The sequence below is a fragment of the Carassius carassius genome, chromosome 8 (assembly GCF_963082965.1).
Source record: "Carassius carassius chromosome 8, fCarCar2.1, whole genome shotgun sequence".
Taxonomy (NCBI): Eukaryota; Metazoa; Chordata; class Actinopteri; order Cypriniformes; family Cyprinidae; genus Carassius; species Carassius carassius.
Window position 1 is genome coordinate 22,660,925 of NC_081762.1, and position 26,156 is coordinate 22,687,080.

The 26,156-nt window shown below is 37.5% G+C and overlaps 2 protein-coding genes across 3 annotated transcripts; one reads left to right on the forward strand and one right to left on the reverse strand.

Moving 5' to 3' along the window:
* Window positions 1-7,092: 7,092 nt before the first annotated feature.
* Window positions 7,093-10,118, reverse strand: LOC132145551 (mediator of RNA polymerase II transcription subunit 10-like). The gene is made up of 4 exons (XM_059556660.1): window positions 9,221-10,118; window positions 8,986-9,069; window positions 8,602-8,704; window positions 7,093-7,435 (listed from the first exon to the last, which is right to left on the reverse strand). Exons 1-4 carry the CDS (start codon window positions 9,340-9,342, stop codon window positions 7,340-7,342), a joined length of 405 nt encoding a protein of 134 aa, XP_059412643.1. The 5' UTR covers window positions 9,343-10,118; the 3' UTR covers window positions 7,093-7,339.
* Window positions 10,119-10,156: 38 nt separating this feature from the next.
* ube2ql1 (ubiquitin-conjugating enzyme E2Q family-like 1) lies at window positions 10,157-16,597 on the forward strand. 2 transcript variants are annotated; one of them, XM_059556659.1, is made up of 3 exons: window positions 10,157-11,134; window positions 11,213-11,285; window positions 15,902-16,597. In XM_059556659.1, the coding sequence occupies exons 1-3, from the start codon at window positions 10,427-10,429 to the stop codon at window positions 15,943-15,945; spliced, it is 825 nt and encodes a 274-aa protein (XP_059412642.1). In that variant the 5' UTR covers window positions 10,157-10,426; the 3' UTR covers window positions 15,946-16,597. The 2 variants fall into 2 exon arrangements, with proteins under 2 accessions (XP_059412642.1, XP_059412641.1); XM_059556658.1 differs by lacking the exon at window positions 11,213-11,285 and having other exon boundaries at window positions 10,171-11,134.
* The last annotated feature ends 9,559 nt before the right edge of the window (window positions 16,598-26,156 follow it).

Consider the following 26,156-nt stretch of genomic DNA (forward strand, 5'->3'; position numbering starts at 1 on the left):
TAATATAAAAAAGTAAAATAAATAAAAGATGGCCATGTGATATTCAGTAGCTCTGAATATTTTATCACAATATACTGATATACTATATCACAGTAATGTACAGTAATAATGCTACACATTTGATAACATTAGAAATAATCCAGCGCCAGCAACTGATCCACTTGATACTCCAGCACCATAGTGGCAGTACTGCGCCCACTGGTAACCAGCCATCATAAAACAGAAAAGAAAAGAAAGGTTGACAAAGATGCAGTGCTAGGGGAAAGCGGAGCACAAAGTAACACTTTCTCACCTTCTCAGTTTGTGTAAATCCACATGGGTTTAAGAATATATATATATATATATATATATATATATATATATATATATATATATATATATATATATATATGTATATATATCTTTTTTATCCAAAGTAATTTAGTACAAATATGTCACTTTGTTTCAAAATTACAGTCTATACATTTTTCTTTATTTATCCTAAAATAAATGGAAGTTAAATGTGATAACATGCCCCGTAGGTGGGGTACATTGTAACATCTGAAGGGCACGTTGTAACATGACCACATGAACACTTAAATGTGATCTGATCAAGTGAAAAAACAATACAAGACAAACTAAAGTATGTGTTAATAATATAATTTTTTTTTTTTGTCAAATAAAATAATGCCATTTTTTATTAATTAAAAATAATCTGATTTTGGAGTTTGACAATGGTTGACATTGGCCCACATAAACGAGCAAAAATGCTTTACATGTCTTGAAATAATAATTTCTAAACATTAAACATTGACTGTCAGTCTTTATTCACCTGTTTCTTATTAAAATTCATTAAAGTAAATGGTGTACATTACATCACTAATGTCATAGAATAGCACATTATAATGCAGTGTTACACCGTGCCCCAACTGCGTAACTGAAATTTAGAACTGCTAGTTATCAAAGCATTAAAAAATGCTCTGAACTGATAAATAACCGATTGGAGATTAAAATAATAGCAGATTTGTCTCATTTTAAATGAATAATAAAAACTGAGATTCTGAGAGAAAGTTTTCTTAAGCCAGAATTTCAATTTTACAATGGTAAAATAAATGTTCAGCGATATCTTCAAAAGATTTTTTAATTTTGGCATACATTATTTTCTATATAATGTTGATATGGTAACTAATAAATACTGTAAATTCCGTTATGCTAACGTGTGGAAATATTCAAACCACATGTTACAACTAACCCTGCATTACTTTGTGCCCCGTGCTCCCCTACTAAAGCGGCACAAAATCAAATTAAAGATGACAGAAGAAAGCGAGACACTCTAGTCTCATCCAAAATAAAAAATAAAATAAAAAATCAATAGGCATTATGATTTTTTTTTTTTTTGTTTGGCTATGATAATCGTACAGTGAAAATCTGATATCAAGACAACCCCTGTAAACAAGATGTATGACTCTTCCAACCCAATCTTACATTTTCTGTTTTGGCAAATTGGTGACTAGTTCGTACAATCTTATTCAAGAGTTTCTTAAAATTGGGTTACACCTCAATAACAGTTATTAATAAGGGGTGGGGGGGGGGGGTTATGGATGGACATTTATGCTTTTTTTAAAAAGTATGCACATCATAAGAATTCATATGAAATTGGCACAACATAATATAGTTACACTTTCCCCATGAGATCAGGTAGGAAACATCATTGGTTCTTTGCGTCTCTGAAATGTTAACAGTTCTCCAAGTTTGTATATGTGAATGTGCAAATGAATTGGGAATGTTTTCAGTGAATAACAACATCAGTTGTTTGGTTTCTTGTTTGGTTCCTTGTATATCACACAATTTGGTATAGATTACTTATATGGAACTCACAGAATCAATCCCAATTCACTTCCCTTACTGTAGTTAAAAGAGCAGCGTGAACATTCTTCAAAACATCTCCTTTTGTGTTCCACAAAAAAAAGCATTTGAAATGACATATGACAGAATTTTCATTTTTGCTTTTAATTTTCCTCCAAGTACCTGCTTATTTTCAAATATTAACCAATATGACCATGCACTCCCTTAAAATCTTCATAACTTTCAACATTAACTGGACACTGGATCATTCATTGAGAAAAGAACAAGTCAGGACAACATCCTGAGAACGCCTCTCTCTGTGTATATGATATCACATTTGTGTGGATCACATTAGGAGGTGTGAGGATATAACACAACCTCAGCAGAGCTGCTCGGATGACAACAAACACACGAACAGTAGACCCCATATTAATTATCCAGCTGCCAACATTACTCATCTACACAAGTACCTGTGTGAAACAGGGATGGGCACTGATAAATTTTACACTGGTGCAACAACCAATATGACACCATTATTACTCCTACAGGAGGGCAGTGGTTGAAACCTGAAAGCTGTCAACAAACAGCACTAATTAAGCCTGTGGGAACTCAAAGAGCAGCATAAGCCTGTGTGCTCTGTCCCTGTGCAATGCACAAGATGCTTGTCAGGAAATCATGCTGATTGTATATTAAATAAGAAGCCCTGGGGCTGAGGGAAGACAGACAGTGAGGAAGGGAAGAAATTAGGTTTGAATCCCAATGGGCCTGTGATATTCAAATGAATGCTGCATGATGAGCAAATGAAAGCCTCTCTCCTTCTTGGAAAGAGCTGGAGGTTTCTAAAAACAAGCCTCACTTTAATGTCTTAAAGGGAAAGTTTACCAAAAAATGTACATTTTGATTACTCGCTATCACGTCATTCCATATTAGGTATTGTTTGTTTAGTAGACAATTAGCTTCATAAAATTAAGGTTGAATCACTGATGTCACATGGACTATTTTAACGATGTCCTTACTACCTTTCTGGACCTTGAATGTGTCAGTCGCATTTCTGTCTATATGGAGGGTTAGAAAGCTCTCAGATTTCATCAAAAATATCTTAATTTGTGTTCCAAAGATGAACAAAGGTGTTACGGGTTTGAAATGACATGAGAGTGAGTAATTGACAGGACTTTTGAGTGAACTATCCCTTTAACATTTCCTCCTTAAGATTAATAGTTTGTAAGTGTCTTTGGATATAAATGTCTGCAAAATAAATAAATGTAAATGTGAAGAGGAGATGTGCTAAAATTAAACCCCACCCCTCTGTTTTCTGATCATTCAATTTTTCTTTTTACTTGTTTTACTCAAAAAATAAATAAATAAATAACATCAGTTGCAACTTCTAATTCTAGTTTGCTGCTGGAACCAAAACAAATTCTGACAAACACTTGCCTTTTGCACTATTTACCTCAACATTCATTCATGACAAAGGTGTCCAAACGTCCTGCAGTTCAGCTCCAACCAGTTCCACCACATTTACACAATCTGGTCTGATTCAGAATAACACTGCTTGCAGCGTCAATGTGATCGAGAGGGCCAATCAAATCAAAGCAGGAGTGTTTCTTTAGAGAACCAGAGAGCAACACTTTAGTTTTAACACTGAAGGAGAGTAAGAAGAAAATAGCAAAACATTTAATGCTTGATAACTCTTTCATGATAGAAAAGTTCAATAATATTCAGAGAAACTACTCAACTTTTCTCAAATATGGCCATTTTGAATTCAAAATATGGTTTCATTCACATGATACATTAAATGCCTAACTGAATGTGAGGAGACATTATTAATTATTATTTTTAATTTTTTTTTTTTTTGTCATGATAGCCATACAAATAAGAGTGGATGTGTGGCTATTTTTAAATATTATTTGCAAACAGTTCATTATTGCCCAGCTAGAATTAGACCTTGAATTGAATTCACCATTCAAAACAAAGATAAAAAATAAAATAAATCCCCTCCAATGACCAAGACATGTATGGCCTTGCATTCAGACCATGGATTAGTCAATACTGAAAATATTTATTTAACCATAAAAAAGATAGATTAAAACCATAAAAAGTAATTTTTTGACCAATTTTTTATGAGGACAGGAGCTGCATGAAGACTTGTCTATATTCTCCTTTTGTATTCAATGACAGCATATAATATATATTATATAATGACAGCATTTCCATTACAGTTGAACTATTCCGTTCAAGTAAACATTTACATGGGCAATTTGATAACTTAACGATTGGTTTTGGTCAGAGAAAGGATGTAATACAAGATCACATGATTGTCCGTGGCTTTGTGCCTTGCTGCGTTTTAATGAGGAAGGCATTGATAGAGCAAGACGTCCATCTCCATGGAGACTAGAGATCTACAGCCTTGCCCTTTCTCTCAGCAACCCTCAAGGCTACACTTTCTACCTTCACATGAGTCTACGGTCGAGAAAATCGTACATGCTGACCAGTCTGATTAATGCATTAAAGCTGAACAACCACCACAGAAACTTTCTTTCTGTAGAGACCTTGCATTTGAAGTGAGTCAAAGTCATGTTAAATGTAAAGTTTGAGTTGATTTTTTGCACCTAGAGTATGATTGCGCTACAGCTGCTTTGATATTAGCATAGACGCCTGCACACATGCACTAAACCTGATTCATTTCGTTAATTGAGAGCTATTGAAACCTTTGGCCCTAAAGGGTAAAAATGAATGACAAACTCAAACACACATGGGATGAGCAGTTTGCTCAGAACATATGTGTGTGTGTGTCTGCTCAATATGCATCCGTTCCTTTTCTGACATGCCCCTCTTTCTCATCCCCCATACGGTGGCTTTTGTCTTCGTCGCCGGAAAGGCGGGGTCCATTGCCATGGTGACTACTGCAACAGAAGGCTGAAGGGTTAGACTTCCTCATGACCTTCACAGACGAGGGTGATTGCCCTGAAATACAGCCAGCGCTCTCCTTTATTTGGAGTATCCAATCAAGAGGAAAAAAATGATCAAACTGTCCAGAGCTCTTAAGGATTGCACGCACAATTGCAATCACAGTCGGTCTGAAGCACCTTTCATTAGCATTACAAAGCCATTATGATAACACTATCAAAGGTAGCAATGGGTTGCCTGCTAACTAAGAAAGCTGCGTGCACGTGATACTGACTTGCTCGTGCTGGCGTCAAATGTAAGAGGAGGATCAAAGAAACATATTTGCAGTGGGTTACGCCTCTTATAGAGAGCTATACATGCATTTGTGGAGAACCTTTTTTTTTTTTTTTTTAATCCGGTTCATCGGTATGAGTCATCAGAGCAGCAAATGTGGGTTTTCTAATGCAAGTATCAGTCTTATAATAACGACAGACAGACAGATAGATAGAAACTGCATAATTAGTGATATGGTTAATTTCTTCAGTATGCACACTGCTCCTCAGTGAGGAGAGGTGGAAGGTGTTTGGTGAGATGAAGGTCATACTATAGAAAAAAAAACATGATTCATCTCATGAGTCACAAGATGAGTTCACTATTCATCCACAGAAACATCACGGCTCTGAACAAAGCCTTGAGGATGCCATGCATGAGAAAACCTGAGAAACCAAATAGGAAATTGTGTCCTTTATAATGTCTCTTTGTGCACCGCTACTACATCTCTCCTCCCACTCCAGGCTTTTTGTTTGCGTTTACAAAAAAATTATCTCTAAGAAAGAGGGCGGCTCAGAAACTGAATAAGGATTGGAGAGATGTGCTCCACACATTTTTAATCAATCTATTTATCTATCTCTGAGATAACAGACTACTTATCTTGTGTCTAAATCTTAAGTAATGTTGGAATAGTAATATTACCTTTATTGACTATGTAACTAACCTGACTAATACGAATATATGAATAGAAGAAAACTGGACTGCAAAATAAAATGTTTTTACATCAAACCCAAAAAAATGGACTCTTGCTAAATTAAACCTCAATGAACAAGAAAGTAGCAGACTACAGCTACAATGTAGCATACTATGCTTGTCATTGCGTTATAAACTTCCCATATGTACAGGCAGTGCAATAAGCATTTCACTAATATTAGAGTCCAAACAGTGCAGGGAAGTTTGACCAGTCTTGAAAGGCGTGAAGCCTCACAAAAGATTTACAAAACCCTCCTTCATTTAAACCAAAGGTATTTCAGACACACTTATTTAAACCTTCAGTCTTTGTAACCCATGTACAAAACTTTGCCATTCTAATGGCCTACAGTGGAGGCCAAAATGGTTGGAACACTAGTATTTTCACCAACTAAAAAAATGGTTTTAAGTCAGTTATTTCTATCCTTTGCTGTAGTGTGTCAGTAGGAAATATCCGTTTACATTCCAAAACATTTATTTTGCAAATAATTGTAATAATCCAGTAAGATTTTTGTCTGACAGCAGCCAGTGCTCCACACAGAGATCTGATCTGATCATCATTCAGTCTGTCTGGAATAATATAAAGAAACAGAACAAACTGAGACAGACTCAATCCAGAAGAACTGTGGCAATGTCTCCACGGTGCATCATGGGACCTACCTGCAGAGCTACCTGAAAAACTATGCACAAGTGTACTTAGGGCAAAAGCTGCTTTAGACACAAAGGATGCTCACACCAAATGTTGATTTATTTTAATTAACAGAAGATAATGAATAAATACTGTTTCTTCATGTAATTCCAGAAAGACTGGATGATGATATCAGATCTCTGTGTGGAGCACGGCTGTTCTCAAGACAAAAACAATCTTACAGGATTATTACAATTAATGGCAAAATGACTGTTTGTAAATGTAAACTGATGTTTCCTACAGAAACACCACAGCAAAAGATAGAAATAACTGATTTAAAACCATTTTAGCTGGTGAAAATACTCGTGTTCCAATCATTTTGGCCACCACAGTATCTTTTGCTGTTCACAGAGACATTAATCAAGAACGCCCGAGTTCTCATGAGTTTGTCATCCTTAAATTCTTAACTAGGGTAAAGTCTCACTGTCTGTTCACAGTTCAGATACAGTACTCATTGTGGATGATTTCATGTGGTTAAAGGAGGACGCTTACGAATCAATTCCATCTCCACAGCACCAGACAAGTAATCTGAGATTACAAGTCAGGGCAAAAGAGAACACAGCGGGAAGTAACTTGAGGCCACTGGAACCAATCCAACCAAAAAACACAAAGACGTTTACACATTCATATCAGAAACAGAGTGGTTGATAAAATCAAAAAAGACGGCTGGTTGTCATTGCACAAAATAATCATTTATTCAATGAAAAATAAAGAAAATATGCTGTGAAAATTACAATGCATGAGGGAAAAAAAAGCTTTGAAAAAAAGCTGTTTCAAGGATACCCCAAAATGTCCCTCAGTTTTTAAACTGTAAGCTTATGGATTACAAAGGCAAATACAAAAATGAAAAAGCTGTAAAAAAAATTGCATTAATATCAACATATGTACATCTTGGGTTTGAAGTGTTGTGTCACTGGTAACTCATGAAGGAGGGTCATCTCCATGAATGGCCTTATATTTAGCCATCTCTTCAGGAAAAACCTTCCCCAGCTCAGAAATGAGGAGGCTTTTAAATTTCTGGAGAAGAAAAAAGAAAATCATTCATCCACAAGAGAAATCTATAAAGCAGGAGAACTTTCTAGCATTTTTACCCTAGGATTTCTTTAATATACACATGCATACTATAGATCTCCAAGGAAATAAGACTTCTAATTAATAGGCTCATCAATAATGACATACAGGTAAAATAAGTCAGTGCTGCAGCTTTATTCTGAATCAATGAAAAGAAGGCCTGTTCATATCAAGAATGATGACTATAATAATAACTATATAAACAGAAAAGGTATAATCTAGGGCTGCACGATAAATTAAAATGGAATCGAAATCTCAATTCAACATAAGCTGTGATTGTCATGCATATCTTTCAGATGCATGTGACGCATATTATACCAACAGATATCCGTGTTTATACTTTTATTGTGCATGTTATGTGCTATGCACCAGATGTGTTAGTTTGTACATTCTTCATATCACCGTCCTGCAAAGATGAAAGCAAATTCACTCGCGGTAGCTATTTGTGGCAAAACATGAAGGCAGTTGCGTTTCAGATCAGACATACAATTGTGAGTGTGTGCGACCTGGACGCGTCAGTGAATGGTGGGTTATTTTCGTAAGTAAAAAATCATGTCAGAAAAACTGCATGAAAAGGTCTCATATCTGTTCCAAGTGTATCATTTGCAGTGAGCTTTTTTGATGCTTTATGCATGTGCAGAAAGTGAATTTAACATTTTCTAATGTTTCAGTGTGGATTAGACACTTTTGGAAAACACTTGAAAATGCTAGTGTGGATGGAAATCATTTTAAAACGAAAACGCCATTTTCAAATGTATCAGGATTAATGTAGACGTAGCCTGAGAGCGAACAATTTCTTCGATTTCATAATCGCATAATAAAATCGTCTGCTATTTTTTTGCGTAACTTGTCAGTGAACTGCAGCTCTGTGTAGTAAATGCCGCTCCATCTGAAAGCACATGATGATATACTGCTGATAACAGAACCAGCTTCACTAACAAAATGCGAGTGATGATCGCATTCGATTAATCGTGCAGCCCTAATAGAATCTGTGCAAATAAATATATGATGTCCTTTTGTAGCAAATAACCTGCTAGCACTTCCAAATTAGTCAGTCATTAATAGTGATGGTAGAACTGAACTCTGAATGCAAACGCTGGACCAATACTCACAGTCAGTGTGTCATTCTTTCCTTTGACCTGCTCATTTTTAGCCAAAGCTCTTTCTAAGCACTCCTTTGTGTACAGTTGAGGGTTACGACCCTGATCAATATACCTGTGCAAAACATCAATAATGGCAATATCTTTACACAGATGTGACATGTCACATTTTTTTACTGTAACAGCTAAATGAGTGCTGACAATCTAAGGAGAGTAGAAAGGAGAGTAAAATAAGGCAAATTTGATAAAAAACAAGAGAGTAAAAAGAAGGCAAATTTGATAAAGAACATACAAACGTTCGTTATCTGACTACCTTGAGTGGACAAACCCCATTTTGAAATATCTCTAGGCTAGAAATATGTATTATGCATCTCTTTTATGTAATGAAACACTCACTCGAACACTTCCAGCGGTACATTGATATCATGAAGCTGCTGTCGGCATTTCTCAATGTCCTGCAGTCCTGAGATCATATAGTTCCTGAGGATATAAATAACCACATTTGTTTCGGCTTTACAACACTAACGTTACTGATAACAAGCCAAGAATGGCTAAAGCTCACAATCTTACTAGATATCATTTGTTTAACCCAACATAACGTTTCAGTTTCGTATTTACAGAATTAACTCACAGTTTCTGGTTGAGTCCGGTTTGACTGCTGGGCTGAAAATCGCTGACAATAATCCCAAGCTGTCGTATGTTTTCGACGAATTTCTCGAGGTGTTCTTCGAGGTTATCAAACTTTTCGGCCATGACGTGCTGTATTTTGCATACAGGTGAAGCGAACGGTCGGTTTAATTGGGATAAAACAATAAAATTGTCAACAAAAGACGGGCATCTGTTCGCGCAACGCAGCTTCCATGACAGCGGACAGCTTTCCGGCAGCGTTTCATCGAATAGCGTGCGAGAATAGACTGTTACCCTGGCAACGGAATCCTTCGTTGTGCTGTAAAGCGTTTCGAATTGCGGAAAAGTCGCTGTCGTTGGAAAACAACATATGGGTGACACATTGTTGGTTGATGGTTAGTGCAAACACAAACGATTTATTTTTTAGTAATGCCGATGGCATCTTACATGTTATATTACAGCAAATGTACAAAAGCCAGAGATAGAGATACAAATACACCAAGTTATACAACGATACTAAATCCTGTTAATTTAACGTTCCTGTAACGTTATCCGACTAAGATGTACAGCAGTGATTTAAATGAACTAAAAAACGACAAGAGTGGAGTGTCACACATCAATAACATGTATGTGAATAAAATAAATAAATACAAAGAATAACAAATAAATAGACGATATGCCAAATTTGCTAAACATAATGGTGTTCTAACAGAAAACCCGTTAATATAGACGTCGAGCAAAGCGTTATTTATTTTCTCCACCACTATTCAGACAAGCCCCGCCTCCTGTGCCAGGATTGGCTAGCGTGAGATCTTCGCAGCCACCGCCGCTCTGTGATTGGACACTTTAGAAGTCAATCACATAGCTGCGGCAACTTCAGCATAGAGCGTTCAGGCCGAGGGCGGGACTTGTCGGAATACTGGTGTGAAGAAAAAATAACTCGCGCTGGACCCTTGATTACTCATTCCGTCCAGGTACAGAAGAAGCCAACCGACCCGAGGTGCTCCGCGTCCGCTGTTCCTGTGTGGCTGCGCCAGATTACCGGTTCGATTCGAGCAGCATTATCGTGTCTCACAGGGAATTACAGGAGTGGGAATACGTATTATACGAACGTGTTTCAGTGCACTCGCGCGGGGAAATGATGCATTGAGGACGCGTCTCGTCTTCCGAGCTCCAGTACACCCACCTCGATCGGCGAGAAGCATCACAAATGGCTACTCTTTTGCGGAAAATCGGTCTAATTCGACTGCACGACCGAGACACGGAGGACCCGAAGCATCACCACCAGGGCTCACTGAAAGGGACTAAAGGCAACCAGAAGAACAACAACATGAAGCACTGCAACACCAGCAACGAGACCAACAACATCCTCAGCACGCCCGAAATCAAAGCCAGGCGCTTCGACGTGTCCGGCAAGGACAAGCCCGCTGTTAAACCGGACAAACCGAGCAAGGACGCGAAAGAGAAGCCGCAAACGGGAGGCGGCAAAGCGACGAGCGGCTCCGTGATGCCCCCGCCGGCGGCGCACCGACAGCACTGCACCCAGGTGCGGACGCGGAGGCTGATGAAGGAGCTGCAGGACATCCGGCGGCTCGGAGACAGCTTCATCACGGTGGAGCTGGCGGACGATAACCTCTTTGACTGGAATGTGAAGCTGCATCAGGTGGACAAGGACTCCGCGCTGTGGCAGGACATGAAGGAGACCAACACCGAGTACATACTGCTGAATGTCACCTTCCCCGACAATTTCCCCTTCTCCCCGCCGTTCATGCGCGTGCTGACGCCTCGGCTGGAGAACGGGTACGTGCTGGACGGCGGCGCGATCTGCATGGAGTTATTAACGCCCCGAGGCTGGTCGAGCGCGTACACCGTCGAGGCCGTGATGAGGCAGTTCGCTGCCAGTCTGGTCAAAGGACAGGTGAGGGTGGCTTCTTGCCATAGCGGCGTTGATTTCCTCACATCTCATGTTGCTTGACGCCATCCTCCGTTTTGGCAGGTGAATCGCGTAAAAACGCGCAACATCCATTCAACGCGGGTCCATATGGTAGTGTCTGTTACATATATTGCGTGTGAGTTTAATTGCATCCTAATACACGCTCAGAAACATAGCCTGCTCATCTTTTTGATACCTATGCTTTTACTTCTACACGAAACGAGATGTCTCCGTTCACTTTTATTGCATCTTTTCCCTTACAACGAAAGTAAATGGTGGCTGAGGTTGCTTTTGCGTTCCATGGAAGAAAACGTCACGAGGTTTCGAACAAATTGAGGTAGAATTGTCATTTTTTAATGACTTACATCTTCAGCAAAGAACACTTGTTATCTAGCCCAACATAAAAGGCTTCAGTTGGCTGTATTGTTCTTTGGAGATTATGAAAGTTCCTGATGCACCATGTTCTTCTGATCAGTATTGGCTTCATCCATTAACAGAGCAGAGCAAAGCTTTCGTGGGTTTGATGAAGCACTAGTACACATGTGTTTATTTAAAGCATCATAGAAAGATTATAATAATGCACTGTAGCAACTTAAAAAAGGGTCTCTTATGTCATCAGGCTGTAAAACCTGTTTTGGCAGGACATTTATTTTTTAGAGTGTAACCGACCAAAATAAGGATTTCATGACCACATATTGCTTTAGTTTAGTTTTAGTTTTTTAGGGTGTTTCCTACTACATTTCAAATTTTTCACATCAAAATGGGGGTTTTTGTATCTAGTTTCTTCTATAATATAACCATATATTTTGATATCTGCAGATAAAGGCTGTTTTGCATCTCAAATGTTCCTGCTATTGTTACAATCATAATCTGGTGCTATTTCAAACAAATTTTCTTACAAACGCACTGCAGCCTGGATCTTAACTAGTAATTTAATTAGATGGGCTCCAAAGATAGATAGATCACATCAGTCATTAGATAGTCCTGTTCGAAGGATGAATGCAAAGACCATCTTGGGTCATGGAAATGGATGAGAATCCATAATGAAGCTAGAGACCAGCCATTAACCCTGTGCTGTAAATCTGAGAGGAAAGACCCGTTCATCTACACTTACCTCAACTTGTCAAGAGCTCTTAAATGCCAAATTCATGATTAGCCTGAGGCAGCGGTGACTAGATAATCATTTTCCCCCGAATGACCCAAAGCACTCAAGGGTAATTATCATTTTAGCTGCTGCTGACACAACAGACCCCCCCCCCCCCAATTAACATGCAGCTATTGTATTATAAAAGGAAACGACTGGTCATATTTTGGCTTTTGCTGCAGAACTTTCATGGTTTATCCCATTGCTTTAGACTAGACCAATAGGCTACGGATCAAAAATGAAACAAATTCCCAAAATGTCTAGTGAACAAAAACTGCTTTGTTGAATTTACAAACACCTTCCTTTTGGACACAAAACGGTAAGTGGCATCAAAAAGTCTTTATGTGATGCTATGATGCACAGAGCAACTCTGTTTGCCCTTATCTGGCACATGTCGGTTACATAATCCCTACCGTCTGTGTTGTCCCAGAATGCACAGAGGCCGAGCGTGACCATTGACTTATCTCCATTCACAGGATTACCCATCAGGCTCTTCACATGGGCACTGTGTTGCGTTCGATATGCACCAAACCAAAATAGCGCAGTGAGACATCGCTGATGCCGTTAGCATGCTGCAGGGAAAACGCAGTTAACATCGGAGCAGTTCCCTCCCTAGCACTCTCCTCCGGTGCCTCTCAAGCGTGAGAGAAGAGATTTCCAAGAGAGACCGTAAACACAAAGCTTAATTAAGGCTCCAATGATTCCTTTTAATCCAAAAATCACAGGCTTTTCTGAGGGGATAGGGCAACCTCTTCTCGATTGAGCTCATGCGGTTACTTCTGGGCCATTAGATCTCATCCTGACTGATAGAGCCTGAGGGAAGTGCTGGCTATTTCTGTCTCACTGTCCCTGCTGTCTTACATCAGCATTGGCACTAGACTGACCTCAGTCCTGGGGCATCTGAAAACACATCCTTTTTGCTCATTTAGTGGATGCTTGGTCTGTGAGATTGTTTCTCTTGTATGTAGCCTGAAGTGGCATATTTGTATGGTTGTGCTTTGCTCGCAGAACCTGATCCTTTCGCTGGTCTTAAAGGAGAAGTTCAGGCCAAAACAAAAATTTGGTCATGCACTTTTAAAAAATAAAGATTCTAGAAGGGGTATTTTGTAATACTAGGGCCTTTTCCACCACTTTAGTTCCAGAGCTAAATACATTACTAAAGTACTGGGACGATTTTTTACGCAGTAACCATTTAAAGGGCTGCATTCACACCAAAAGTGTGTATTAGGGAGTGATGTAAACGTTAACAACGATACTATGATCGGAGCTGTGTTTTTGTTGTGTCTCGCGGGTTTGCCAATAATGGACAAGGAACCTCCAACGACAACTGGCAGTGCTACATTTGCTACAAGTGCCTGCACTTCAGCATCCGCCCATTTATCGCTGTTCATCATACTTGCTAAATAAGTTGACACAATGTTTACACTGTGTTTTAAAGCATGGCGTGTGAGGGCGTTTTGAGACCAGTTGTGCTGGTTAGACCCTGCTCTGGAGTAGGAGTTTATTTAATTCTCGAAAAAGGCAGTCCGGTACTCAAATCACACCCAGTTCCTGTGGTGCAAAAACACACAAAAGTGGGAAGTTCCACAATTTGTTCTGGTACTATGAAAAGGTTCCCACGGTGCGAAAGGCCCTTATGCCGTGAAAGAACCATTTTCGGTTCCCTAAAGAACCTTTCAGTGAACAGTTCTTAAAAAGAACATTTTAATAATCTAAAGAACATTTCCCACTATAAAGAAACTTTTGTGTATTGAAAAGGTTCCATGGGTGTTCAAGGTTCTTCATAGAACCATTGGTGCCAATAAAGAACCTTTATTTTTAAGAGTGTTGAAAATCTGATCACTTAGTTGATTGGTCATCCGTGAATCACAAAAAGAGATTTTAGAGCGCATCCATAGTTGGAGGGGACATTCTGACCAACATCTTATTTTGTGTTTCACAGAAGAATGAAAAAAGAGTTTGAAAAACATTAGGGTGAGTAAATGGTTTTAGGCTGAATTGTTCCATTAAAGATGCAGTTCTCGTGAAACAATTTGGGGTGTAAATGTGTCTCACTGTCATATTTTGTTTAAAATGTCTATCCCATTATAAAATCGTCAGAGAGATGCCTTTTTTAAATATGCCTTTTCTTTTCTATACAAGTTACTTGAATGGTCCACTAGAATTTGATATTGCAAAATATATAAACACCAACTTGTTACTAAATCTTTCATGATCCAATTTCTTGATCGAAATCAAACATTGAAACCAAAATAGACTCTGTTTACTTCTTAATGCATATTCCTGGTTTATTGTCCACATTAAATGGAATACTTTGTCAAACCCTCTTAATTTTACCCACTTTTAATGTTCCAATCCATTCACAGTTGCTAGAGTGTCAAAATGTAAGTCCAATAGTCAAAAAGTCCAACAGTTACTGTTTTCAAAAACTATGTAAAATGCGTTTCTATGTAGATTTTTAAAGAGTTTTTAAAAGCAGCAGGATTTGTATTAATTAAATAATAAAACTGGAGTTACAAACTTTGAGATCTTAGTGAAGGGTATTCCATTTTTTGCATGTGCAGCATTGAAACTCATTTTTTCATACTTTGAAATGGTTACAGCAGTGGGCGAACTTCATACTATCTGGACATTTTCACTGTGGGATACTGCAATCCTGGATGCACTTTTACATCATTTCTATTCCCATTATCCTTTAGCAGTGATCAAAATGGCTGAACCTAGTGTTAAAATGCTCTGGAAGCTTGTTTAAGTAATTCAGCCTGAGGTTTTATCAAGCAAAGCTTCTTGATTTACTGTGTCTTCAAAGCTCAGAGCCAGTCGGCTTTGAAATTGAAAATGGGAAAACCTCTGAAAATGGAGCACCAGGACCATTTAATCACACCACAAGCCGTCATTCACACATCTGCATCTGCATGTCAGTTACATAATATATGAAAAGACTCAGGAAACTGTAAAAAAAAATTAAAAATTGGTGTCAGAGTCAGTCAGACTCCACCTTCACACTTTCCCTCATTTTTGATTTCATATTTAGAAGTCAATTTTTGACTCCTCTGATTCAAGCTTCTTTGATCCTTTATAGCAAACCTCAGATGGCTTTTTAATAATCACCTAAAAACCTAATCATATAACGGCTTACTAATAGTTGTTTGCACATTAAACTGGCATAGAAAGCAGTTTAATATAATGAAATTACATTTCACCCTTAATTCATTAAGCCTAAATTATATGTGTAAATTAAATGTTGCGTCCAGCAGAACATGTCAGTATATTAAGATCATGTATAATTTCCCTCTCGGACAAACAATCCATACACTGCCCCTTTGTTTAAGTCAAGTATATTGTAAAGAATGAAGCTTTTCTGCTTATATATTATATGTATTATTTATTTTCATCATAATATATTTATGTATTCATTAATATGCTATATGCAATAATTAAGCATTAAACTTAATTTTTTATTCTTACCATTTACCAGTTAATATTCATCTATCCATCACATTTCCTCTTTTCATTTTAAAGGTCCTTCAATTCATTATAGAATCTCTCACTAGTTTTTTTGACACGTCAAAATTTTCATTGTTCTAATCAATGCGTTTTCTTTTTAGGGTCGTATCTGCAGGAAAGCAGGCAAGTCAAAGAAGGCCTTTAGTCGTAAGGAAGCTGAGGCGACCTTCAAGAGCCTTGTCAAGACCCACGAGAAGTACGGCTGGGTGTCCCCTCCTGTATCCGACGGCTGATGTCTACATCTTCGACGGCGATCCCGACAAGGCTTTTTTCAGTTGGGTTTTCTTCTTTTTCATCATCAAACTTAACTACGAAAAAAATAAAACAAGCTAGCGCATCATATCCTACACATAAACGTGGCACATTCACCATCACTCCGTCCTTCACTCTTCTTCATCGATGTGCCATGGACCGAACAATCGCTGCGACATCACAATTACTCATGAGTGGGCGTCACTGCGGCTACATACAGCTATGGACTCTGGATATGATTGAGCGTCAAAGCAAAGTTAAATGTGCATCATCTCCATTCTATTTCCTGTCTGTGTTGCCTCTTTTTTTCCCCTCCATCCATCCCTCTTTCCTTTTTATAGCTGACAAAGCATTGCACTGAACAGCATCAGACTTGCCCCCATTTACATGCAAATTACTTTGTTAACACTTAATAGATAAGCAGAACATTACACTACATTTGAGGTTCAGTTTCCCTGGTTTCCTCGTCATTGGCTGTGCTGTTTTTCATGGTTGGATGCAACTTGATTGTAATTTATGTAGAGCTGTGCACTTTCTGTTCCTCTGTATGCGTGGCAAAATGTAGACATTGTGTTGCGTGGATGATCATTGATTTCCAATGGAGAAGAAAAACACTAGGGCTTGTTCAAACAAACAGCAAATTTCAGATTCTTCTATTTTATTTTTTTATTTTAATTTTTTTACCACATCCAACTCAAAATCAATTGTTTTTTAAAGTCTGAACACATTCATACATGGTTTGAAATCCTAAATGATCTGAATCAATCGTTTTAGCTGATATTTTCTCAACTGTTTGATAGTGAACAATTTCACAAGTCAGCTGTTTTGGATTCTGTAAATGCATAAATGCGAAAAATGCCTCTTTATAAGTCTAGCACTGCCACAAAATGCCATGATAGACTGTGTGCAGAGGCATAATTCCCAGTTTTCCATCCTGTCTTTCCACACTGACAGCTGCTCTCGGTTGTTATATGAGAAAGTCTGGCATCATGCTGACGCTTCCATCACTAATATGGCAAGTAGATGCATTGGATATCGACTACACAGTCTGAACAAACACACCACTTACAAGCGATGGATTATCAGTCCTAAAGATCGGATTTGAAAAGTTGGATTGATATGCGGAGTGAACAAAGCCTTCATTGCATATGCAGAGGTCTAAGATTAAAAAAATGTGAACGACCTCCGTTGGTCACTCTAATATTTGTTTTTGGAGAAGACCAAAAGCTTTTAATTCGGATGATTTAGATACCAGATGGCATTAACGAATGTCAGTGTCCCAATGGGATCTCAGTATTGGCAAGAGAGAGGCATGTGACAGACATAGTGATTTTTGCAAACGAGATGTAGAGCATTTGTCCCCATGGAACACTGAGTGACAGGAAAGCGCCGATCACGCAGACCTGAACCCTTGTTGGCGAACTTCAATGCCACATCTGATGCCCCAAATATTAATTGTGCTGATTTGCTTGTATGTTGGCTCATAAATCAATCCGCTTGTGGTTGTGGGCCTGATTCCTCCACCTTGCACTGACTCTGCATCACTGTGCTGATCAATACTAGACTAGAACAAAAGGGACAAAATGGCAGACGGCCCAGGAAATAAGATCTCAAGACTGTAAACGTCCCTCTCGAATCACGGAAATCAAAGCTTAAGCTCCATTACAGCTTCAAACCTGGACTCTGGTAGCTGGTGCCACCACTGTTGACAAGAACCAGATGAAGAAGGACAGAGGTGGGAAGAGAGAGAGAGAGAGAGATGCTGAGGGGGCGACTCCTTTGTTGTGAAACCTTGAGGAATGAGGGCGTCTCGTTTAGTTGCCTGATTGATGCTCCGAGAGAGCCGCAGCTCCATGCCTTGAGGTTTATTGACTTCTCCTTCAAATGTCAGCGTGAATCCGAAACACCCCAGACTGCATCTTGTGAGCGAAGAGATGTAGAAGAGCTCTGTTTATTTTAGATCCCACCCAACCCATGGCGCTCTCCACATGGTATGTGAAATACAAATGACATGACAGCTGGCTTTGTTGACACATTTGGCGTTTTAAAGGAATAATTCACGCGAAAATTGAAAATCTGTCATTTTCTTACCTGTATGGTGTTGTATCTTTGGTGAAACGGAAAAATGCTGAAGTGTGTAATTGATGCTCTTTTCCCTAATATTGTTGATCTTAAAAATAGACATACAAGTAAAAAAGTCTTGCACTTCGCTGTCTGCTTTGATTCAAATTTGGTGCATTTAAACTTCATGAGTCATATTTGATGTCAGTGGTGTCAATAAAGTCATCAACAGGATCAGTCCTTGTTGGTTTTGGAGTATGAATATGTGAAAATGCAAATGAGGGTTATGGGGAAGGGGGAAATAACACAAGATCCCTTTTTTGGAATTTTGGATTTTGTTGGCCACTCATTGTTATCATTAGACCAACATTACAATACATTTATAGTGCATTTGTTGTCATTTTGAAGCTTGACAGACAGAATCAGTTCTCATCAACTTTAATTAAATGGGAAAGAGCAGCGATTACATTCTTCAGATTATCTTCTTTTAGTGTTTTATAAACGGAAGTCAGTGAAACATGTTTGGATACATAAACTTTGATCGAGTTTTCATTTTTGGGAGAATTATTTTTAAATGATGCTTTATGGTTGGAAAAATCTGATTTCCTTCTTGTGAGATGCGTTTCATATGATATATTGAGGCATGTGCCAAAAGCTTAATGTACATTGTCACCATTTCCTCGTGTGTTTTCTTGTGTGTAACTGCTGTGCTCTCAGTATGCGTTAGAAAGACTCTTTGCTGTCTCTGATGATTTCAAATGTCACACAAGAAGCTGCTAATTAATATGGCATTTGAACAAACAAACAAAAAAATGATGAAGACATTGATGTATAAATGATAAAAACAGAAATGCTGATGCCCTAAAGGCAGATGGAGGGGAAACAACACTGTTGATCCGTTATTAATATTTATTATTTCTGTCTAGTAGCTTTTTGTGTTATTGATATTAAGGTTATCCAATATAATAAATGGTGACTGTGCAGTGTTTCAGAAAGCAATCCAGTGGCAAGCACTACATTTTACTGTATACAGTGATCATTTTATCTTGGTCATTGAAATTAAATAATACACATTGTTCACTGGAGAACCTCTAATTCATGTTCGTATCACTGCAGCGATTGTAAAAACATTTATTGCAGAATTCTGTGTCTGGTCGCAGATGGTATCTCTTATCACGACTGAAGTGCATTTGGTCTTCTCCAGACTTGGACATCATTGAAAAGTGGTCGTGCATTTTCCTATTAAGAGAGAGGAGATACTATACCAAGGACTTATTATTATAACCAGTCAAAAATATTGAGAAATTGGATGTTTTCCGGTTTAAAACATAATTTTGTGATATAGTTTAGATCAGTAGATTGCAGAAACTAACTAACAGAGTTAATCGTCCAAACGATTGAGATGATTCTGTTGTATTATATCTGCATGTGGTCTGTGATTGTTAGCTAGCTAACTTGGTTTGTTTTTCTGTTTTTCAAAAAAAAAGCAAGAAAGTTACAAAAAAGAGCAGAAGCCGCTTCTTTGTATTTTTTTTTCAGTCCTCATTTTCTTTATTATTGTCCTCAAATGTCAAATTGTGTTCTATGAATGTGTTTTAATTTATTTGTAGTTTGCCAAAATGAAGATTTTGAAGCATGTTGCAGGCATTGTCACTGATGATAAAAAGAGAAAGAAAAATAAATGAAAAAATATAATATATGTACCTGAATTGAAAGGAGTCTGGTATATGGAGTGATCTCAGGCTTTCACAGGGTGAAAGGTAAACCTACAAGACAATGTGTTTTCTGCTCTGCATAAACATCATGCCAGGATGCGGTCAGAGCAAAACCAAACAGGAATGTGCAATAAAGGCTGTTGGCTGATTCCACCCTGGAACAACTTTGTGCTTGTCTTCCTTGCTCTCTAGGCTCTCTGCAGTCACTGAGGTTTGGAACATGAGGTTTTGTTCCACCCTGTGGGTTCGAGGATATCAAATCACCCGTGACGGTGAATGATAACACCAGCTTCTCACCAGAACCCCATCAATGCAGTGTGCACTGGTCACATTTCCCCTCATTAAGACCATATGCACATTTCCAGAATTTCTCAGTATGTGTGTGTGTGTGTGTATATATATATATATATATATATATATATATATAGGGGTCAAATACATGGCCCTGGCATGTTCTTAAAGGGCTTAAAGAGGCTTCTGCCTGTAACGTGAATTCAGGCAAGCGCAGGAGTTTAGGCATGCAATATTTACCTGGTTGAATATAAAAATATGCATAAAAAAATCCTTCAATGCATTAAAAAATGGACACAAGTCAATAACAGGGAAAACAAAAATAACAGAAACCTGGTAAAATTAGGGCTCTGATTTGAGTTAATTAATACTGCAAAGCAATGTGTAACAACCAATCAGATCACCTTAGCAACACCCTAGCAACATGGCTGTAAGTGTTGCATGGGCTGCAGTGCTCATTTCCTTCAAATTGAGTTAGAAAATGTAATTAGCTCCAGTCCCAGATTAGACAGAATACAGATCCAGGAACAGTGTGTACAGGATGAAGGAAGGACAGCAGGTCTGGGCTGCTCTGCCCTGGGGCTCACAAGGACGCTGATAATTGCGTGTGGACAGGTCATGAGGTCCAAACACATTTCTCACCCAAACAAAACACACTTCTCACAAGAACCGGCCTCAGTCACAGTCTGTCTGAGCTGAAAGCACCTCTAATTGATCCCAGAGCACAAAGCAGTTTTCTCAAACCTTACTTGCCATGCAGAAAGTGTGAGAGTTTGGTCGCAAACTCTTGTATAAGAGAAATATATTTGGATTCTTGGATTTAATTAATAAACAGCTTGATTTATTTATTTGACAATATGCTGCAAACAAACATAGTTTAACAGTATTTCCCCATAGAGAGGTGATTAGCATTGCTGTTTCCTGTTTAAATCATGTAGCTTTTTATAAGCAATTCAGCCAGGTTTTTACATTGTATTGACAATATTTCAGCAATAAAGACCTTTTGACTGTTTCTCAGTTGGCTAGTTAGAATGATAACAAGCTATGTCAGTGACAGAAATCTCTGCAATCTTCATCTTCTGGCTTTAAACACACTAATGATTAAATTGACACAAAAATACATGTTAGGAGAGAAACAGTGTGCATTATTATATTCAGTCAAAAATTAGTCAGACACCTGATATAATTTATGATTTTTAGTGGGTTCAGGACACTAAATGTAACTAAATAAAGTGAACTGTTACATATTATCTGCCAAAAAATTTCATTACCTGTAAAATTTGGGATCAAAAAATATATTCAGACACATGTTTTGCTTAAATTAAGCATTTCTTGGTAATTGGTTTACCTAAATTGGTATTATCTAATTGTGTACTTGCTATTATTTTACTCACCTTCAGGCCAAAATACAAGTAATATAATATACAAAATATACAGGGAAGAACCGTTTGCCCAGGCTGTTGATTAAAGGTAATGAATAATAATCATTTTCTTTCACAGACTGATCGTTTCTCTTCATAAGACCTCAGTGTATCATCTGGAGCCATGGGTATTGATATGGTCTTCTATGCATATGTTTTTTTGATGCTCAAAATCCAGCAGTCACAGATATGCAGTTTATAAATCACCATGGACAACGGTTTCAACTAAAAATCTTCTTTAACGTTCTACTAAAGAACAAATGTCACCTACATCTTGAATGGTCTGAAGGTGAGTAAACTAACAGCACATTTTTTATTATTGGGTGAATTTCCTTTTAAATTATTTTTCTTCAGAGTAGTTTGTAGCTTTTTTTCTCCAACATTGAAAATTCTTTTAACACCATGTCTCTGTGTTCAGGATAAACATAGATGAAAAGCCTTACTGCATACTGCTATCAAAGACTAAAACGGTTTACTTTGAATAAGAACAGATAATCAATACAATAGAGAACATCTGAACAATATAAGAAAGAGAACATTTCATCTACAGCATTAAAGGCCTGGACTGCAGTGCAGACCAGACTAGATTCACTTTAAACGCAGTAAACAAACACCACTGGATGGCAAACAGCAGATATAGCAGACAATACAGCTCCGGTCTTTTTCTCCAGCCCTCTAAAGGCTACTTTTCAAAGAGCAGACAAAAAAACAACAACGAACCCCAGTTGGCTGAGATAAAGGAGTGGGTGTATTTCCATTTGAATGCTTCTGGGTGGAGCTAATTTGGTTTGCAGTGTTGCTGCACATCCCAAAAGACGGCCACAATTCTGATTTCCTCCTGACCTTTGGGTAACAACGACTGTGTCACGGCTGGCGAAGTGTTATGATCAACACGGCGTGTTTCAAATCATACTGCTCTTTAATACAGATATACATATTAGGCCTTCAGAACACTCCAGAAGCTGTGCAACCCCCACCGAGTAAACGCTGCTCATAGCGAAGACATAAGTTCAATTATTAATGGAAAAGGCGTACATACATTTACATCTCAGAGATGAGCAAAAACGTTAAGCATCCAGAATGTAGAGAAGTGAGCCTATGGGAAATATTTGTTATTTTGCTCTTATATTCAAAGCTTTGGACTTCAAAGTAAATGAATTGAAATTAACGCAAGTAAGTTTATCTAGTAAAAACGATGCTGTGGTATGTAGCAGCCTTTTGCACAGAAATACCATCCATGTAAATCTCAAATCTTAAAGGAATAGTCCAGGTTCAACACAATTAAACTCTACTGAAAGTACGGCATGCTATTAAATAGCATAGAAAATTATTTAGACACATCTCTCAGTCTGTAAAGGAAAATGTGTTCAGTAATGCACATAATGTCTGTGAGCAAAGGCATTTAAAGGCAAAGATGTACAGCTCATATTTTTTATAAAGCACTTAGCAGTGGAACTGCAGCTCTATGCTTGATTTCTGAAACTTTTTAATGTAATATGTAAAAGTCTCTTGTATCCTTGCATGTTTCAAGTTCCAAAGTTTAGTGTCTTTACATGGTCTTGACAGTAATAGAAATTGGATATGACTTTGCACCCAACAGAGCTTGCTGGGTTTACATGCATTTTCAAAAGTTACCAATTTTCAAAACAAGTTAACTGCTATACAATTACTGTTGGCATTGAGTTGACAAATATTGGATTAGACTTTTTTTATCATGTACAATACTGCTTAAAAGGGGTCAGTAAGATTTGTTTAATAAATTTAATAAATTGATACATGTATTTAGCAAGGATTAGCAAAAAATATATAAAAATTTCCATAAAAACTATCAAGCAGCACAACACTGAAAATAATGAATGTTTCTTGAGCAGCAAATCAGCATATAAGAATGTGACACTGAAACCTGGAGTAATGATGCTGAAAATGCAGCTTTGTATCACAGGGATAAATTACATTTAAATGTATTAAAAACAGAAAACAGTTATTTTTAATTAAATTATATTTTACAATATTGCTGTTTTTACTGTATGTTTGATCTAATAAATGCAGCTTTGGTGAGCGTAAGAGACTTCTTTCAAAAACTTTTAAAAAATGCACCGACCCCAAACATTTGACTGGCAGTATGCTACTAAACTACTAAATTAAGAACTTAAAACACATGCAATTTATTTATTTATTTTTATTTTTTTTCTTTGGTTTTGTAGTAAGATGCATAGATTTATAATAACAGAAAGAAGCAAAAGTAAATATAGTAAACATTGATTTCATGTTTAATTTGTTCCCTGTCCTAAATATCTTGTAATGCAGTTTTGTTAATTACGTAAAGCAATATCTTTTGCTCTGTTGTCACCAAACAGCAGCCACATGAATGTGCATTTAGTCATTGTCTGACCTTTATCTTGCACAATATAAAGCTGTGCGTTTTTTAAGACTGCAGAGAGGAAGAGAGATCGACAGCTTGATATTGGCCGTGGAGACGCGTGTCTAAACCTGCACCCTCATCTCAAGACTGCGGCTGGTGTATTATGTAAGCACATCATCTCTCTTTCTCTCCTCTACCTTTTTATCGCAGAGGTCTCTTCGAGCCAACAAGTCAGAAACCTTGTGAATATTTCAAGACTGTTGCATCAATGGCAGTGTAGCAGATTGTGGTGGACTATAAATGTTTTATGGCACAGTGCATGTGGGAAAGATGTATTTTTAGAGCCTTTTTGAAAGCTCAGTTAGAAATCGTGAACATACTGTATCTATGTACATCTCTCTTTTTTTTCAGCCAGGATGAAGACTAAATGAGTCGCTGTCCCGCTGCATCATGCAGGAAATCTCGCTCAAGGTGATTCCAGGATTCTTCAGTTTTCTGCTCTACAGAAGGATTGTCGTGATTTATGAAATGCTCCAGTTTGAGTAGGAAAAGGACACAGAGGACAGGAAGGAGGCGGATTATAATGACATCACATAAGCAGAGCTAGAACACCACGATCTGGCTATGGGTCATAAAAATTATTTTCTTTTCGATCTGGTACCAAGTACTTTCAAGACCAATTTTGATATATTAAACAGAAAGTATTTGCAATATATAAGGGAAAATTTATTATTATTTTTTTTAGTTAAAAAAATAAAATAAAATAAAAATATGTCATGAATATACTTACAGTCATGTCACTCCAAATCTGTATAACCTCTCTTTTGTAGGACACAAAAGAAGATATTTATCACAATGTTCAAGCTGCTCTTTTCCATACAGTGAAAGTCAGTGGGGACCAAAGCTGCTCCTGGTCCTAAAAGAGCAGCTAGCACATAAATATTATCTCCATTTTCGGTTCACAGATTAAAGGCAAACTAATTTGGAATAACATCAGGCTGAGTAAATGATGACAGAATTTTCATTTTGAGGTGAAGTCTCATTTTAAATAAACCTAAATTACAAATTATCCAACTTATTAGTTGTTGTTTTTTTCCATTAAGTAACTTCTATAACTTTATACCAAATAGCCTATTTCAATATTTCAAATGTCAAATCCAGATGAATTGAAAGAGAAGGCATCAAAATATCATTGTCAAATAAAAACTTTCTGATATGTATGAAAGCATATTTATAATAAGCTAATAAATAAATAAATGAAAAGGTAATTGTGGCTTTTTACTTTACAATTCAGACAATTTCTGGATGTGTTACATGTTAACATCTTACGGATGTAAAGTTCAGAGAAAACAGTAAGAATTGCGAGATACAAATCCAGACCCCCCCCCCCCCCCCCATTTTAACATTTATTTATTTATTTAATATAGATATGCCTTTTCAGGGTAAATAAATAAATAATGCCTTTTATTAAAAACACTTTGGTATTATTACGTAAGGATCCTCCCATCCAAACAGTCCAAGCATGCTCAGTTCAATATTTGCCAAATACATTCATGCACATATTGAGCTGCTGATCTCAGCAAACATTGCACCGTAGGGAATACTCCATGGATCAACATAGGCAAAGGCGATCATCCACACTGCACCTGTTGACATTTAGGTTTCTATAATGGCTCTGCGGTTTTGTTGAGCAAAATAATAATCCAGGGTAATACAGGTCAGGATAATCTGGGGTGGTTATATTGGGCAAATAATCTCAGTGCATCAATGTGCTGAATAATCCCAAATGATTCTGCTCTGTAATCTTCAGCGAGTTGAATCAAATGGGAGCTCAGAGAAGTGAAATGTTATAGGCTTATGTGACAGTCTCCAACAATGTAAATGTCATACATTATTGAAGCAATAATCAAAAAAGCATGCAGTAAAGCTCAAATTGTATTTGTTATTATTAATAATGTAATACAGTTAAGGAAGTTTTTGAACTTCTTGTGCTTCATTAGTTAAGTTGTGACAAACCCAGAGTGCAGTTGTCAGTAAGGGTAAAGCAAAAGCTGATTTCCATATGTAACAGCTGAACAGGTTCACGCAGAGGGTCATAGGGCGACCATCTCTCATTAAGATGCATGAATATTCGTATGCTTTGGAAAACATAATGAACACTCAAACAATAGTGGACACACTGACTTTATGATGACCTTAAAAATAATCTGATGATTATGGAGGCTGTAATTTATATTTTTTTTTAAAAACTAAT

Coding starts and splice junctions, on each gene's coding strand:
- LOC132145551 (XM_059556660.1), bottom strand. CDS start 9,342: ATGGCCGAAAAGTTTGATAACCTCGAAGAACACCTCGAGAAATTCGTC. Junction 9,070..9,220: donor ACCGGACTCAACCAGAAACT/GTGAGTTAATTC, acceptor TTATATCCTCAG/GAACTATATGATCTCAGGAC. Junction 8,705..8,985: donor GTACCGCTGGAAGTGTTCGA/GTGAGTGTTTCA, acceptor TGTTTTGCACAG/GTATATTGATCAGGGTCGTA.
- ube2ql1 (XM_059556658.1), top strand. CDS start 10,427: ATGGCTACTCTTTTGCGGAAAATCGGTCTAATTCGACTGCACGACCGA. Junction 11,135..15,901: donor CCAGTCTGGTCAAAGGACAG/GTGAGGGTGGCT, acceptor TTTTCTTTTTAG/GGTCGTATCTGCAGGAAAGC.